We start from the raw sequence: 16,997 nt of genomic DNA on the forward strand, positions 1-16,997 counted from the left end.
ATCTGCTAATATGGAGGAGGCAGGGTTTATATACAGTCTATGGTTCAAACGATTCCCCCCGACAAAGTAAAATTACTTTAAATGTCAATTGATCTGTAACATTTAAGCTAAATAAGAACACGTGATGGTCAAAATACACAATACAAAACTTTGTAAAAGATTAAAACTGTGGTTCACAACATTTTTAGGCATCTGAGGTGAATTTATCCAATATTTCATGAAAAGAACAAAGATTTGTTGAAGCAGAACTTTGTGTTTTCCTCTCTCCATCTCCATTAGTCATCTCTTGACCCCTCAGTTTTATCTGGCGACCCAGTGGAGGAGCCTGACCCCTGGGCGGGGAACCACTGGACTTAACTACCTAACTGCAAATTAGTTAAAATCAACTTTACCTAGAACAGCTGTAACAGTCAAATGCTGCTAGAATCAGTAATAAAGTCATTTATAATCATAAATCAGTCACAGGGAACATTTTACTGCACTTTTACTCTTGAGAAAAGGACATTTTGAGTCATGAAAACAACAATATAATATCCCTCTCTTCCCTTTTCCTCTGGTCCATCTCCCGTGAAGAGATTTAAGATGTCAAAACCATTTTCCCTCCAAACGGACGCATGAGAAAGGAATTCGGACGTCCACACACACCCACTTCTAAACTCACAGCCAAATATTTTATTCATCCTGCTGATACGTGATGATGTGTAAACTCTGGCGTGTTTTCATGTGTCAGCTCAGGGACTTTTAGATGATCCAAGAGGAGCAGATGTGCGTTTCACATCAAAACCCTTCAGATCCATGTTGAGCCGCTCGCTGGGTGTAGTTTGAAGTTTTGGGGGATTTGAGTAAATATTAACCTCCACCTCTTATCATTAACACTGATGCAAACTACAACACAAACTGAGCAGTGAATCAGCACCTGGCACTTAGATAAACATTAAACCTGAACATTTATAGCTTTTGCATAAAGTTTTACAAGTTTTAGTCACTTTAGCAGCTAGTCAAGTTTTTCTCTGGGTTGAAATAAGGAAAAGAAAGTTAACATATGGTTCTCACGTATGTAGATGCTTCTTATACATGAAGACAGTCTCTGTGTGTGGGATATGGGAGGTAAAGCTGCAATCTTTTGTTGTTTTGCCCCCAGTGTTGTTTATCCATGGGATCCTTCTGAGAACCAAACACAAAGATTTAAGCTTCCTGATCATCACTTCCACATGTGAGTCAAACAGAGAAGCAGCCTCTCTTTCAGTTTGGCAAATAAACCTTGAATGAAAACTAGCTGCAGTCGATTTGGAGGTTGACCACAGAGCACCTGGTGTGCAACACGAGGACCGATAGTCTGGACCATGGTGTGCACAGACTGAACAGACTATAATGTGAGCAGGAAACCTTGATCATGACTTTACAGTCTATTCCAGTCCAGCTCCACTTGACCTGCTCTGACCAATTGGACTGATGAAAATGTCACTTTGCACTTAAAGTTGACTTTTTATTGTCATCAGGTCATTTTCCACCCGTTCGTAACCCTTTCTGTTGGTCATCAGCATATGTGTTAAAACTCAATTGACCAAACCATCATGGCGTCGTCTCCAAAGCAAAAAAACAGGGAGAAAAGTAATTGGGTTTGAACCATTATTTATTCTTATTTTTAAAGTCTCATTAGGCAGAGTGTGAGAGTCGAGAAAAACAGAGATAGAGGGGGGCAAGAAAGAGTTGGAGGGGTGGAAGTGGCAGGTCAACTACTCACACTCAGTACAGATACATGGAACAGCTTGATACACTTGATACAAAAATGCCGGTAATGAATGACTTATCTAGGGTTTCTTTTCCCGTTTTGTGATGGCCATTAAGGTGTTTACATGCAAGTCCAAACTCTGTCTCGTACGATCAGAAATTTGGTTCTTTGGCCACATGTAACGCTACCGTCTCCCAATTTTCTTAATTTTTTTGAAAATTTTTATGAACGCCTTCTTCACAATTCTGCCAAAGGACTTTTTGTCCTTTTTCAGTGGCTTTTCCACTGTGACAGTTCGACTCCTGTCATTGACTTTCTTTTCAGCTGGAGTGTGAAGTCGGTAGCTGCTTAAGGCCGACACCGCTGATGCTGATTTATCAGCACGCGTGCGGTGTTTGTTGTCGATGGCCGACACCGACACCGCTGATGCTGATTTATCAGCACGCGTGCGTCGTCGGTGTTTGTTGCCGACGGCCAACACCGTTGATGCTGATTTATCAACATACGTGCGGTGTTTGTTACTGAAGGCCGACACCGACACCGTTGATGCTGATTTATCAACATACGTGCGGTGTTTGTTACTGAAGGCCGACACCGACACCGTTGATGCTGATTTATCAACATACGTGCGGTGTTTGTTACTGAAGGCCGACACCGACACCGTTGATGCTGATTTATCAACATACGTGCGGTGTTTGTTGCCGACGGCCGACACCGACACCGGTAATGCTGATTTATCAGCGCGCGTGCGGTGTTTGTTGCCGACGGCTGACACCGCTAGTGCTGATTTATCAGCGCGCGTGCGGTGTTTGTTGCCGACGGCCGACACCGCTAATGCTGATTTATCAGCACGCGTGCGGTGTCGGTGTTTGTTGCTGAAGGCTGAAGCCTTCTCCTCAGGCTTTTCCTCTTCAGGCTTTTCCTCTTCAGACTCCATATCAGAGTCTTCCTCCTCAGAGTCTTCCTCCTCAGGCTTTTCCTCCTCAGGTGTTTCCTCCTCAGGCTTTTCCTCCTCAGGCTCTTCCTGAGCCATATCACACGGGGAAGACTGACTGTCGTCCTCTTCCATTCCCAAATTGCCCATTTCGTCCAGAGAATTAAATAAACTGAATAAAACACAACAACACATTAGAGGATCACTTAATCAGTTAACACTTTTTTTCTCTTCATTCAATATCTGTACTGAAACCAAAACTCAGTTACTCACTATGGTTCTTCCTGTTCCAATATATGGGACATGGTGAGGAAGGGGTGCGACAGTGCTTCCTCTGGGGTGAGCCTTCTGTCTGGGTCCATCTCCAGGAGGCCTTTGATGAGGCTGAAAAAAGCTCTCCTGTCCCTGAGCTCCATGGAACCCTCCGACAATGGGTAGAGCTGGAGTTAAAACACAGTACATGAGAGATTAGTTGAACTGCTTTCTGTCCCTCAACAGAGACGGTTAGAATTGTTCATCTATTTTGAACATTGGATAACAACTCTGACTGATACCATCCACCTGGGAAAAAAATCTGACAGGTCCTCAATGACACTAGAGGTTTTCAAACGGACTTGGACACCTGTGATTTCTTTCTTAGAGGGAATGGATGAATAAGATGCATATTTTTGATTCTAAAAGACATTGGTATTCTAGGTAGCACTACTCAGGGTGGGAATGGGGGGTGGTAAGGGAGAGGGTTTATTTGTGGGAATTGTCAGGTAATTATTTTTAATATTTCTGTTTTGTTTGTTTTTCGTCATTATATATTTTCATACGTCTGGTGTGTCTTTCATGTATGTTTGCCTTTGTAATATTTTTTGAAGTGAGGCAAAATCTATGTTGAACTTTGGAATATTTTAAGCAATGCTTCTTAATAAAAATATTTGAGACATAATTATATATTCAGTAATGAAATGGGTAACTTACTGTTATTAGGTCATCAAGGGTTTTAAACAAAACTTTCTTTGTCTTGTTCCTCTTGCCATAGAATTCCTCAGAGATCTAAAGGAACAAAACATGTTGGTCAGATACTCATTAATATATCATTATATATGTAATGATATCTAATGATATATCATTAATGAGTTAAACATTAGACAAAATACCTTTAACCACCATCCTGGTTTAGACCAGTACTGGTCCTCCTTAAAGAACATATCGGTGTACATCCCAGCTTTAAGGAGGTGGTCAGCTGGCAGGCCCAACAAGCCAACGACTGCTTTGACCTGGAGAGAGAACATAAAGAATCACATCCTACATCAAGTCCCCTGTCGTGTTTGGACAAGTGTCTGAATGCAACAATCTTTGTATTGAAATCAACATATATTTGGTTTCTTACTGTCTGGTACTCGCAGTTGGGGAATGGGTGGGCATTCAAATACAAGAAGAGAAGCACACAGGCAAGACCCCACATGTCTATGGCCTCAGAGAAGGGGAGGCCCAGGCTGACTTCAGGTGCACTGTGTGTACAAACAAGAATCACAAGAGCTGTTTAGTACATTGTTAAATTCTGCATGTGTAGTGAATATTAGGACATTACCATTGACAACAATAACACACATGTTAAACAATGAGCTTTGCACATTGAACTTACCGGTAACCCAGAGGCTGACATTTCTGTCCGAGTTTGCTTGGGATATTGGACGACAGGCCAAAATCAATTAGTTTGACTCTTACGGGAGTAGCATGAGGGTCGACCACCATTATGTTGTCGGGTTTTATGTCCGAGTGAACCACTCCAAGGCTTTTCAGTGCTTTTAAAGTTGTGACCAACTGCAGAGACAAAGGAAATCATGTAAAAAGTTAGTTATAGATACTGAGCTGAGAGCAGGCTTCAACAGATCAAGAATAAATACAATTATGCTACTTCAGCAAGTAGCATAATTCTTTTCTCAGGTGGTTGACTATGTTACCCCCTTGATGATTGATTGATTAAAAAGCCACATCATTGTTACCTGGTGCGCTATCGGACGGATTTCATGGAGCGTCATTCCCCTCCCTAGCATTTCGTTCATGCTGTGAAGGTCCATATCCAGCTTTTCAAATACCAGACATGTTTGATCTTTGTATTGGAACTTCTCAATGAAGTGAACCAGGTTGTTTTTCACTGGATCAAGAACCTTCAGCACTTTAAGCATCGCATACTGTGGAGGAAACAGGAAAAATTATATTGGTGGCAGTGACAGCGTGGTATCAGCATTTCTTTTGATAGACAAGTCATGAGCAAGAAAATGTGTTAAAAGGTATTCATGCATACGATTGAATCTACTCTACCTCTTTCTTAGCATTCTTTTTATCTTTTAAGATTTTTATGGCCACTTCCTCTGATGTGCTCAGATTCACAGCCCTGACAACACTGGAAAAGCATCCTTCTCCAATCCTCTCCTTGACCAGGTAGCGAGTGGTGCTGCTGCACAAAATGGTGCCCTTTGGCTTCTTTGACTTTCCAGATTTCCTTACTTCAGTCATTTTATCTGTGACAAAGAAGGAGAACATGTGAAGGTTACAATGTGGAGTCAGCAGAGGCAGGGGTGAAATAAAATCAAGTTCCTGCCGGTACTATTGCCCCAACCTGGTTTCCCGAAATGTAACCAACACATTATCTGTTTCTTCATCTCTCTTTTTCTCTTAAACATCTGAATAACTGTTCTTTGGATTCACAATATCAGAATTCTATCAAAGTTACACAATACAAAGATACGTTTTTCAAACTCTTTACCTGCAACTATGTTCAACTGTCAAATAAATATTTTCCATGAAGTCATAATATAAAGCAGAATTAGCCTTGGAGCCTCCTAAGGACTGTAGTTGTGTAAACATGCTTAGTTACTCCCCATCACTGTCTTGAGTTTTACTTACCAGTTTTATCAAAGGTTATAAAATGTGGTTTCTGCTGTTTTCCTTCTTCTTTGCCTTCTTTCACTTCTGTAGGGGTAGTGTGGGTGTTCGAACAACAGGTACAGTAGGTACGAACAGAATGGATACAAGAGTATCTGCAGGGACTTAATATATCTAATTCTTGACTAAGATATAAAGGGATCATAGGAAAAGTAGAACCTATGATCGTAATATGCCTTTGATGTTTTTAGTTGAAAATAGATACACAAAGACATTATGACAAAATAGTTCCAATACATAAAAAAATGGGAAAAAAATAAATTTTTAAGTACTTTTACATGTATTTACTTATTGATTTATGTATTTGTACTTTCATTTATTTATTATGACAGAGTACTAGGGCCACATTTAAAAAAAAAAATTGGGGGAATTAATTACGAGATTAAAGTCGACTTTGTTGCTGAAGCCTCCTCCTCTGACTCCTCCTCCTCAGACTCCTCCTCCTCAGGCTCTTCCTGAGCCATATCACATGGGGAAGACTCACTGTCGTCCTCTTCCATTCCCAAATTACCCATTTTGGACAGAGAAGTAAATATAGGAGAATTAATGTTTCTCGAGAACATCTGTACGTGAAAATAATCATCAATATTAGTCTGCGGCACTGTTTTATAGCTTCGTACATTTAACCTTTTTGCATTTATTAGTTTTCCATATAAAGATGGTCTCTTACTAGATCGTTTAATGGAGTTTTCTATTTACATAAATCAAAAAGCTGAGCGTATATATTATTTAGTAAAATGTATATTTCCTCTTCTCTTACACACTGCAAACCCAGAGTGTGTTTTCTGTGTGTGTTGATAATGCAGGAAGCCTGAGGAGCTATTTTAGTTCCCTGCACACAGTGAAAACAAAAACCGTTGCATCCAGGCAAAGAAAATGGGTGGTGCTTTCTCTCTGGCGTGACCCTGATGGTTTCCCAAAAATATACCTGCGGCAGACACAACAAACCTTTGTGTTTCATTTTTTCACTTCTGGATGAGCCAACATGTAATTATCGGCCAGAGAGGAAGTGACACACAGCTGGCAGATGTAAATATGGCAGGCAGAGAGCAGAGAAAACATTCTTGGTTGACTGGAAGTACAGCGGAGAAACAATTAGTCACTAAACCGTCAAGTATTTTCGATTAATGTATAACGGTACAATTGACACATGTGGGCTGGAACACAGAGGAGCCTGTCTGACGTCTGGGCGCCAGACGAACAAGTCAGACCTGCAGCTGAGACAAAGTGAGTTTACGTGTAAGGTTTGAGGAAAAACTTAGATTCAGGGCAACTACCTGCAAATTAGTTTATTCTGAAGTAATGTGAATGAGGCTATTCTCAAAGGTTGGCCACATTTCAAGTGTAAGAACATTTGACACACTGATATTTGAATATTTGAGTAATTTGTCAGGATAAGTATTTTAAAAAATCAAGTTCTGCAGAGTGAAGGAGCAGGGGATCAAACCACCGACCTTCCAGTTAAAGGACGACCCACTCTACCCCCAAATTCCCATTTCGATGATGTATTGACACTTGAATTGATGTTTGTTTAAAGCCGAGTTTATAATATCTTAACTTTTGTTTCCAGTGTATAAAAGCTTGATTTAAACTTTAAAATCTGCTGTAAACAGAATAATTGATTTTTTTATCGTTTCAAACTTCACACAGTCGTAATTGTTCTTGTGGCTGAGAACATACAGCACATTGTGATCTGAGCTGCTGCGTTTCAGAAAGAGGCGCAAAGAACCAAAACAATAGCCGTCTCTTTGTCTCTGTGTGATTATCCTCCGCAGCATTTCAGATTGATGAATAAATCATTATCACAAGCCCAAACAGAGAAATCTCAATCTCTTCATCTCCTTCATGGGTTTTAATGGTCTAACCACACAGAGGACGCTGAGGGGGACGCAGCAGCTCGGAGAACAAGTGCTGCCTTGTTGAACGCTCACACTCGCACCTCGCTGGCGTCCAGTGGCCCGGAGAGGGAGGCGAGATCATATAACACTGCCTCGTTTTTCTCATGGATTTTTGTGGTTTGAGCAAAAGCTGTCCTGGCCACTGGTCCGAGGATTTAAATAAAAAAAAAAAGCTCAATCCAAAAATGCTTCTGCCTCCTCCTGCATACTGAAGAGTCACTCCATTCTCATTTCATAAAAGTTTTTCTTTTGGAACTTTACACAGGCTCCTGTTTATTCATTGTTTGTTGGATTAAGTTCCTGTTATCATCAAAAAAAAAGAAGTGGTTGCCAAAATGGAAATAGAGGCGATGGATAGCGATGATTTGAAGAATCAGAAGGAGGAGTGAGGAGTGTGGGAAACCAGACCGGGATAGTTACTGTTTGTGTTTGTGGTCGGCTGCTCGCCACTGAGGTGGAAAAAGTGACTCAGGTTGCAGTCGTGGACATCGTCTCCTCACGTGTGCAGATAAACAGGAGCCTCTGTGGTTAAACACACTCTCTGATCGTCTCTCTAGTGGAAAGTACGCACTACTAAGGATGTAACCTATAACTCTGAGATACTTGTACTTAAGTATTTCTCAGTTATGTAAGCAGTCACCTCAGACTCGACCAGCTGGAGGACAACAAAAAGGAGGAATAGACGAGATGGATAGATTTATATTTCCTCATGTTCGCTCTCTCATCACAGTGTTAAACCTTGTTCACACTGTGGTGAGGACCGGATAATCAATGGAGACGACAGACACACACCAGGAGGAGAAGACTCTCAGATCCCGACATGTTTGTTCATTTTCTCCCACGTTTGCATAAGAACTCCCTTGGTTTGCCAGGTTACTTATATCCCACATATAATTATGTACAATAAGTCACAGTTGGGCGTGTCCTTAAATTGAGTCATGTAGTGAATGACGACTGTTTGGGCCAAATTCTTGGGCCATAGACTGTAAATAAAGATGGACGACGTGTCTCCGCTTCCCCCAGACGCTTCCATCTGGCGCCAATGACGTCATTCAGAGGACAGAGCCACAGTATTTAGGTCCAGATGATGCACACGTTCACAATCATGACAGACACCATCTTTTAGAAAAATGTCTTTAAGTTTTTCTCATGTCCCATCCACTCATATGGAGGAGGCAGGGTTTGTGACCTATTCTGCAGCCAGACACCAGGGGGCCATCGAGAAGCTTTGGCTTCACTTTTGCGGGAGCTGTCATGTCGTCCATCTTTAAAAACACCCTCTGCTTGCTACTTCACAAAAAAAAAAGAAAAAGAAAGAACTGACTTTGACCTGCTGATGGCGCTAGAGTAAGAAATCAGAAGATCACCAGAACTCATCCGCTGGAGAGCTTGAACTCTCGTCAAGGTTCTCACCCTGAACCACATGTGACGAGTGAGAGCATCCGATTCATCACCTGGGAAAAATCTCTGCTGAGGAATTTCAGTGTAAACCAAGTGGTGAAGCGTCCACGTGGCTGTGACATCATGGCGGACAAAACCGAGGAGAATCAAAGGACTTTATTAGAAACATCTTGATGGATGGAATTGCGTCATCACTCTGTCATCCGGTATCTTTTCATCCCCGCAGAACTTTCCTGCTGTGGTGAAAACAGAGACAAGAGGAAACCAAATGGACCAGAGCGAACGAGCTGAACGAGCCACTGAGCCAGCAGCGATGCCATCTGCCTTCATTTTACTCTGCACAACAATAAAACAGCCGTGTGCCTCTCCAGCTCAGAGGAATGTGCCCGATAAATCAAATCCACTGAGGCGGCATCGGTTGAGTGTGTGAGCTTGTATCAAGCAATCAGCTCAGTGTTCTTCCACGTGCACGACACACATCACGACCTCTGCACTGAAACATCAGAGCGGCCTGGTGCAGCAGGGGAATCCCTCTCAAACCCCGTCCTCTTCTTCTCCTCCTCCTCCTCACAGAGGTTAATCTCTGCAGACTCAGGAGCTGCACTGATTATAGATCTGCTCCAGAGTACCACTCCCCCCTTAATCCAAGGGGAGGAAGGAGGGAGGAAAAGAGAAAAGCTCCAGAGAGGATCATGGGAGCTGTGACTTCACATTTGTCACAGCAGATAGTGAGTGACACTGTAAATAAATCACCTCAAGTGTAACGAAGGCAGCGACACAGCGACGGGCCGGAGGTGGAGGAGAAGCAACGTGTGACCTTTAAAGCACCAACACCAGTCTGCTGTTCACTGTGAGAGGCTGAACATCATCAGTGCAAGAGGGACATCTGCTGGCAAGACGTTCAACAAGCAAATCATCCAGTACTTTATGATAAAGTGTAATACTGAGTGTGAAAAACAGGAGGAGTACACTTCCACATGTTTTGCACCATCATGATTTGGTGAATAACAACGGCAACATTAAAAGAAAGATAAAGAAAGAACTGCAAGAAGCTTGAAATAATAAATAGAGACAAATGTATAAATGATAAGTAGCCGGCAATATCTTATTTAAATTATAAAGCTCGGCAGTTTTACATCAGATGGTAATGAAAAAAGATGTCATCCAGAAAAAAGATCTTTGTCTGCAGGATGTGAAACAAATAAACAGTACAATGTACAAAGTACAAGTTTGAAGTACTTACAGTTTACTTCCACTACATGTATTTTACAGTTATAGTTATTAATTAAATTTTTAGATTAAGATGTTATACAGCAAACAAGAATATTGCTGAAGACTGATCCAGTGATTCAGAACATTTTTGATTCATGAGAACTGAATTCTCTGGAGCTGCTTCAATCTGCACTTTTCCTAAAGTAAGATTCTGAATGCAGTACTTCTCCTTGTATTGTTACACAGGTTATTGAGTACTTGATGTGAATACTTCTCCCACTGCTGCTACACCATGTACCAGTATTAACCATCAGCATGTGTTGCTTTGGAAAGTACCTCTTCAAATATTCGATCCTTGTTTGTTTTCCAGAATGTTCCTGGAGCCATTTAAATTTCTTCCAGCTGTTTCATTTCCCTTGTGCATCAATGATGAAACATAAACAGCGTTGGTTCATATTCGTGTCGGTTGAGTTATTGTTACACAAACGTCACGAGTGAGAAGTTCAGAGTAAATCCTTTATTCAAAGAAATGTTCAAAACAATAAGGAGCGCAGAGTAAAATGTGCTACAAGCTGTAAATACGGGTCAGGTAAAAAAAAAACTAAACAATCATACTCTGTTTTCACCATCACCAAAAAGATTAATTAGATTATTTTCAGAATTAAAAAACAGCATTAAAATCAAGTCAAAGTGAAATCTGTATTAAAACCACTGCTCATTCATACACACACACACACACACACACACACTCACTGCTCCTGCTGACCAAAGAGGAAACACTGAGCTGCTGAGTGATAACTGATAGATTTTTATAATTCGTGTTAAATTGACCTTTAAGACTAAATACGTCAAATTTAAATGGCGGTTTAAAGAAAACTTTTCTCACACAGTTTTGTTCGGGTTCTCTTTGTGTTCCAGGCACCACAGCAGCATCAGGACGGATTCGTATAAGGAAGCCAGGCTCTTGAATTATATTTCCACATGCACATACTGAGCTGTCGACCCACTCACAGGCCGACGACTCATCTCAGTCCGTTAAGTAAACTTCCTTTAATTGTAAGAGAATCACAAGAAATAAAATAAAAACCTCCGATTGTTGATAGTATCTATAGAACAGCATTCACCAGGTGTTTCACCGAACTTGGAGTGAATATGTTAGTATAATCCAACTGGTTGAATTTACTTGTTTCATTAAAACAAATTGTATTTACTGCAGGTATCGTGATTTTCTTTTATTTTAAGGGTACGTTCCTCAGGTTGTCTTGTTTTCTGCAAACTGACAGTGAATCTGCCACAGTCTGTGTTTTGGTGCGATCGCTGAGAAAAGCACAGATGATATAAAAGACGATTCTGCCCCTAAAACATGAATGAGAAGAACTTGTGCCGACAGAATTCATTCTTTATACAAACTGAGAAAAACAGATGTTTATCAGATCAATTGTCCAAACAGAAAGATTCAAGGAGGTGTCCACGGGTCAGAGTGGACCTTTTCTTGAAACTGGCCCAAAAGAGGATGTAAGGTTGTTTTTTCTTTACTTTCTTTGACATCGTTTGTGGACGTGTGCGCAATTTTGGGAACTTCTCAACAATTAACTCAGAGATCATGATTAATATGTCTGAACAGGTGAAACTGTGAGAAGTTTGCAGAATAATTCTGCCTCGGCAGAGGTATGTGTTCTCCATGTGTCCTTCGAGTTTACAGACTGATCACTGATCAGTATTTATCACCTGCATCATGTGACACCATTGTCCTTTTCAGGAGCTTGTTTGTGATTGATTAGAACTTCAGCTGAATTCGAGCTTTTAAGTTACTAGTAATAATAAAAACCAAACATCCTCCTGGTCTGAATTGAAAGCATTTGAACATGGTGGCTTTTATTGTGAGAACACCACATAACGAAACCAAGTTTGCGGCCACATTGAACCTCGGTGCTTCCATTTATCTCTTAACCTCTGTGTGAGAACACTAACGTCTGGTTGAGTTCTCATGGTTTTTAAAATAAATGCTACGTAAAATGAAGAAGCGTAGAAATTCTACAACATAAACCTGAAATGCAAGCCTGGTATAATAATAACAATAATTCAGAGATAAACATGTAATAACACACAAATCTTTAAAAAACAATGCATAGCATAAACAACCCTGCAAAATCCAGCTCCACTGCACGTCATTCCAAAACCTCAGCCAGGCCGTTTGTTCCCACAAGCAAAGACAGATGTCAGGAGTGTTGCTTTAGCTTCTTCAAGGCGGAGCCTGCTGCTCAGGCAGAGAGGGCGGTGGCGAGAGTCTGAAGCGCTCCCGTTAGAAACGAGGGAAGGAGAAGAAAGGAAGCGAGGTGTTTTCAGAGGAGGAGGAGAAGAGGAAGGTTAAGGGGGAGGTTTGGGACTCCCTGCTGTAAACACTGTTGCTCTGGACCAAGGCTCCTCCAGCTCTGCGGCGCTCTTCTCAAAACGAGTACGGGTCAATGTGAAGCTCCACACTGATGCTCTAAGTGTCCTCCTCCTCCTCCTCTTCCTCACGGCTACACACCACCCTCTTCCTCAGAGCTTCGTCACCCAAACCCTGCCCCTTGGGTTCTGGGCGGCCCTCAGGGGAGCCTCTTCTTCTCCTCCAGACATCATCCTGGTCTCCGTCGTCCTCCTCGTCATCTTCGTCATCGTCTTCCTCACCATCAGCTTCATGCTCGTCTTCTTGTTGGTGGATTAACCTCGCCTGCTCCAAGCTCTGTTTCTCTGCAGAGTCACATTCAGGATAACGATCAGTGACACTAAATGAACCAGTTACAAACAGATCTATGAGGACTAGTGCAGCAGCGATCAGTAAATTCTCTTATAAAACTCACTCTGGTAATAATTAGGAGAAGAAAATCGTCGAGAGGGGAAGACAAAATCTGCAATGAACACCAGTAACTGAAAAGACAAGACAACAACACCCATTAATTCATTGTTAATGTCCGTTAATGCTAATGTGTACAAATATTCAATTCTGTCTCTCTGTTCAATGAAACTGATTCAAGGAAGAGTAATAACTCACCAGACCAAGAGCAAGACCAGAGAACAGAGTGGCCAAACCAAAGATGACATACGATCCCCACACAGGAATCCCCAGCTGGTCCGTCATGTAATTATGACAACGCTGGAGAACAGAAACACTTTTAGTGAAGGCTGTAAAATGTTATTTAACAGATCCAGAATCAAATTAACCAGGCGAGCTATCAGGCGCCTCACTGAGACATTTTCAAAGAGAATATTGTTCTTTCTTTTAATTTAAAACAATCAAGTCCAAAACATCAAATAATTGATTTAAGGAACAACAACATATATAATAACCAGCACGCTGACAGGAATGAAATCTTCACTTACCCGGATAAACATGGAGAGCTTGAACAAAGCAGACATTGAATTCATTCTGCCAAAGGAGGAGGAAACAACAACAGAACATCGGCTTGTAAATGAACAGAGATTAGTCTGGAACATCAAGACAAACGTCATTATCACGACAAAGTCTGGACACAAAACAAGTGGTGAAGAAGAGAGTCTTGTTTGTTCTTTCTGCTTTGAAGCAGCAGAGAGACGCTAAAAATAGAGACAACAGGGAGACAGGTTCTTTACTGTAACTTCCAAGTAAACAGGAACAACAGCTTTGCAACAGAATTACTGGACTGATGTTTACACGAGAACATTCCAGTTTGTGTTCTCTCCAGAAGTGACTCTGACAAACAGACGGACTGTGGATGTGATCAAATAAAAATTAGAAAACCTTCTCTGTGTTGACATATTTAACATATTACAAGTACTTGTTGTATATATTGCCTGGGGTTATGTATCCCCACAGTCAGTGTTTACAGAAACAGATGAGGTCACAAAATGTTTGCACGTTGTGAAAACTGTGGTTTATAACTTTGTACGGCCTCGACCTTAATTTGTAAAGAATTGGATCAACTCACAAGAGAGAGGACGGCCCAAACCAAGAGGAAATGGGCTCCACTGCTTTCCATTTCTGCTCATCGACGTAGCTCAGGAAGTCGTCTTTAGTGCGAGCTCCCTGGTACTTCCGGAAGACGCCGTCCTTACAGCTGAGACACACACAGATAATGAGTTACGTTTCCTTTGGAAAAATCTTAGTCATGGAAAAACAACTAAACAACTAAAGTACCAAAACATTTGCAGATTTATTTTCTCTTGCTTGACAAATGAATTAAAGTTTTTTGCTCAGATTCTAAATAAAGTAAAAAGCTGAAGTTGTAGTTGTAAGAAGACTTTACACTGCAGCGTTACAAACACCACGAGCAGTCACACAGAGGAGGAAGCAATAAATAACACATAATAACTCAGAACTCACTGGTAAATGGTAGGAAGTGAGGTGATGATGAAACGTCCGCTCAGACCTGAAAGAGGAAGGAAATGAGCAGCGTGAGTCTGCAGCAGAGAACATTAGTGACTCATAACTAGACAAAGAAAATTGAGATCTGGCAGACGACATCAAAACTGACAGAATGGAGCGGGGTAAATACATTCATATGCAAAACATGCCTGTGTACATTTGTTAGATTCAAAAAAGATAATCAGATGAAAGTTCTGTCTTCCAGTCGGCTCTCACACATTTATTAGACTGCAGTCGTTTTTAAACTGAGCCTCTTATCTGCAGTTGGACGACACCACAGCAGCAGCGTGGAGACATTCAAAGTTTTTTATCTGTTTTTTCTTTTTGGACGTTTGAAGAAGTGGTCACCGGTTTGTTCCATTGTTTTGGCTGCAACGATGTTTAACCACTGAAACTCCACAAGTGACTCAAACACTCCACCCCCCCCCTCTAGTCTGAAGTTTACATACCAGGTTGTTCTGTCACGTCCACCTTGGCGATGTTGACCCCCATGTCCTCCCCCCAGGCTGCGAACTCCTTCCACACCGGCTGCAGCTGCTGACACGCCGGACACCACGGAGCGTAGCTGGGGGGGAGGGGGGGAGAAATCATTTCAATTAACGGAACAAAACTTGGAATAAAGTTTAAAATGACAGAAGTCAACGTGAAGCTGTTTGCTAAGCACGACCTAACGAGCTCGTTGATAGCAGCTGCTGGCTAAAGGAAGACAGCTACTAGCATACACAGCTACTAGCATACACAACGTATCAACTTGTCAGGACTGACTCAAAAACATGATATATTAATTACACAAGAATTATAAAACACAACTGCACACTCGTGCTTCCGGCTGATCGCAGGAAGGGAATCGACCCCGCGGATATTTTTTTTATACACGAGCTTGCAGGGGCTAACTGATGAGCTAGCTAGCTAGCTAGCTGGTTAGCTGTTAGCATCGTAATGACACTGACAATTCAATCATCCACTCTCCGCTCAGGATCTGCTCCCAGCTCCCGTCGGTCACCTCCCTCAGGCCGTCCGCTTTGGCCCGAACCGGCGGCGACGTCAACTGCGCGAAAACGAACAAACAGCACGCGAAGGTGCGGAGCTTGTTGCGGAGCATCGCTGCGACCGAACAGCGGCTGCTCGCCATGACGGTCCCAGTCGAACTTCCGCTGACCCGTCTTCTTCTGGGGTTTACCGGCGGTTGGCAAACAGGCCTAAAGGCGCATTATCGCCACCGTCTGGACAGAAGTGTGCAGCAGTCAACTCAACTCAACTATAACTTTATTTAGTTTAGTTTCTTTTAAATGTTCAGTTCGTGAGATGGATGTGAAAAAGATTTAGTGGCAGAAACAGACTAAATAATAATCCTGTGATGTTTTTACTCGCTGGTGTCAAATTGTAGTTTTCTTTACCCTACAATAGTCCCTTTGTATTCAAATACTTTATATTCAAATACTTTATATAAACAGGAGAGGGTCCTAGAGTCCTGTTTAAGCAGAGTGTCTGTAAAAATAAGAAAGCTCATCGTCATTAATCATAAACGTTCAACAACAAGCAGGTGGTGCTATTGCCCCAAAAATATCTGAGAACTGAAGAACAAAAAGAAGTGTATAAATGGTAAGTGTAAAAAAAAAAAAAAAATTGAATTATAATACAAACTTAATTCTTGGGGATTTTATCACATTGCGGAGCTGCAAGAGAGAAAATCCTCCCTTGTTCCCTGGTTGAGACACTTTAAATATGACCCCGTCAGGTGCACGTGCTGTAGAACTATTTTAAATCCAGGCCTGTATAGCAGCCATTTAAAACTATAACTGTGCTGGATGGTTAGAATCCGATGCCGAAGATGAAATGATGAGGGCGACACTCAGCTCCCATCTGCACCCGATCTGGCAAAAGCAAACGAGAGCAGCAGGAGGCTCAGATGTGTCCTGTTTCAACCTGGGGGAGGAGGAGGAAGACAAAAAGGAGGGATGGGAGTCGAGAAAAGGGAGGAGGAGGAATCCTGGGAGCAATAACACAAGTTTATCTGTCTCTCATACAGCTGGAGAAGATTAGACATCAGTGAGGAAACACTGAGCCACAAACCTGCAGGAAAGGTCCTTCACATCCACCTGAATCCCTCCAGTGTTTTAATGACTTCTACATATGCTGGTTTGACAGAGCATCCGTCACAGAGAGACACAGCTTATTCATCATGTCCCTCACAATCAAAGCGTGTCCAGTTCACGTCAATGTGAGCTGGTGAGTGTGACCGTGATGCGTCTTGTCATCTGAGCCCAACAGGAGCCTGAGGCCAAAACCTGCTGTAGCCTGAGCTGCTCGGCTGTGAGACACTTGGCAGCTGAATCAAAACTTTACAGTTACATGACTGAACGTTTAGTCTGTAGAATAAAACAATACCTCTGACAGTTTTAAACCAACGTGGGATAGTTTTTGTATTTTCCCTTCGGCGCTTGAAAAAGTCGAGCTCATGCCTCCAAAGGCCCAACAGTCCCCTTAAATTCAAAC

The 16,997-nt window shown here is 41.9% G+C and overlaps 2 protein-coding genes and 1 long non-coding RNA gene across 3 annotated transcripts; 1 reads left to right on the forward strand and 2 right to left on the reverse strand.

Moving 5' to 3' along the window:
• Nucleotides 1-1,615: 1,615 nt before the first annotated feature.
• LOC138412171 (uncharacterized) lies at nt 1,616-5,887 on the reverse strand. The gene is made up of 9 exons (XM_069535253.1): nt 5,568-5,887; nt 4,983-5,182; nt 4,664-4,852; nt 4,303-4,481; nt 4,048-4,168; nt 3,815-3,934; nt 3,636-3,710; nt 2,940-3,106; nt 1,616-2,838 (listed from the first exon to the last, which is right to left on the reverse strand). Exons 1-9 carry the CDS (start codon nt 5,749-5,751, stop codon nt 1,917-1,919), a joined length of 2,157 nt encoding a protein of 718 aa, XP_069391354.1. The 5' UTR covers nt 5,752-5,887; the 3' UTR covers nt 1,616-1,916.
• Nucleotides 5,888-6,695: 808 nt separating this feature from the next.
• Nucleotides 6,696-12,278, forward strand: LOC138412172 (uncharacterized). Its single transcript, XR_011244653.1, has 2 exons — nt 6,696-6,833; nt 7,382-12,278. It is a non-coding gene; the product is annotated as an uncharacterized lncRNA (long non-coding RNA).
• tmx1 (thioredoxin-related transmembrane protein 1) lies at nt 10,620-15,685 on the reverse strand. Its single transcript, XM_020098184.2, has 8 exons — nt 15,452-15,685; nt 14,951-15,066; nt 14,460-14,505; nt 14,065-14,193; nt 13,481-13,526; nt 13,152-13,253; nt 12,961-13,027; nt 10,620-12,850 (listed from the first exon to the last, which is right to left on the reverse strand). The coding sequence occupies exons 1-8, from the start codon at nt 15,631-15,633 to the stop codon at nt 12,606-12,608; spliced, it is 933 nt and encodes a 310-aa protein (XP_019953743.1). The 5' UTR covers nt 15,634-15,685; the 3' UTR covers nt 10,620-12,605.
• Nucleotides 15,686-16,997: the final 1,312 nt, after the last annotated feature.

The sequence above is a fragment of the Paralichthys olivaceus genome, chromosome 12 (assembly GCF_024713975.1).
Source record: "Paralichthys olivaceus isolate ysfri-2021 chromosome 12, ASM2471397v2, whole genome shotgun sequence".
NCBI lineage: Eukaryota > Metazoa > Chordata > Actinopteri > Pleuronectiformes > Paralichthyidae > Paralichthys > Paralichthys olivaceus.

What these genes read in the sequence shown, in the direction of transcription:
- LOC138412171 (XM_069535253.1), bottom strand. Translation starts at nt 5,751, where the DNA reads ATGATCCCTTTATATCTTAGTCAAGAATTAGATATATTAAGTCCCTGC. An exon ending in AACCAGGATGGTGGTTAAAG is followed by an intron (nt 3,711 to 3,814) that starts GTATTTTGTCTA and finishes TTGTTCCTTTAG; the next exon opens with ATCTCTGAGGAATTCTATGG. An exon ending in CCCTTGATGACCTAATAACA is followed by an intron (nt 3,107 to 3,635) that starts GTAAGTTACCCA and finishes TTTTAACTCCAG; the next exon opens with CTCTACCCATTGTCGGAGGG.
- tmx1 (XM_020098184.2), bottom strand. Translation starts at nt 15,633, where the DNA reads ATGGCGAGCAGCCGCTGTTCGGTCGCAGCGATGCTCCGCAACAAGCTC. An exon ending in GGACGTGACAGAACAACCTG is followed by an intron (nt 14,506 to 14,950) that starts GTATGTAAACTT and finishes TTCCTCTTTCAG; the next exon opens with GTCTGAGCGGACGTTTCATC. An exon ending in AGCTCTCCATGTTTATCCGG is followed by an intron (nt 13,254 to 13,480) that starts GTAAGTGAAGAT and finishes TCTGTTCTCCAG; the next exon opens with CGTTGTCATAATTACATGAC.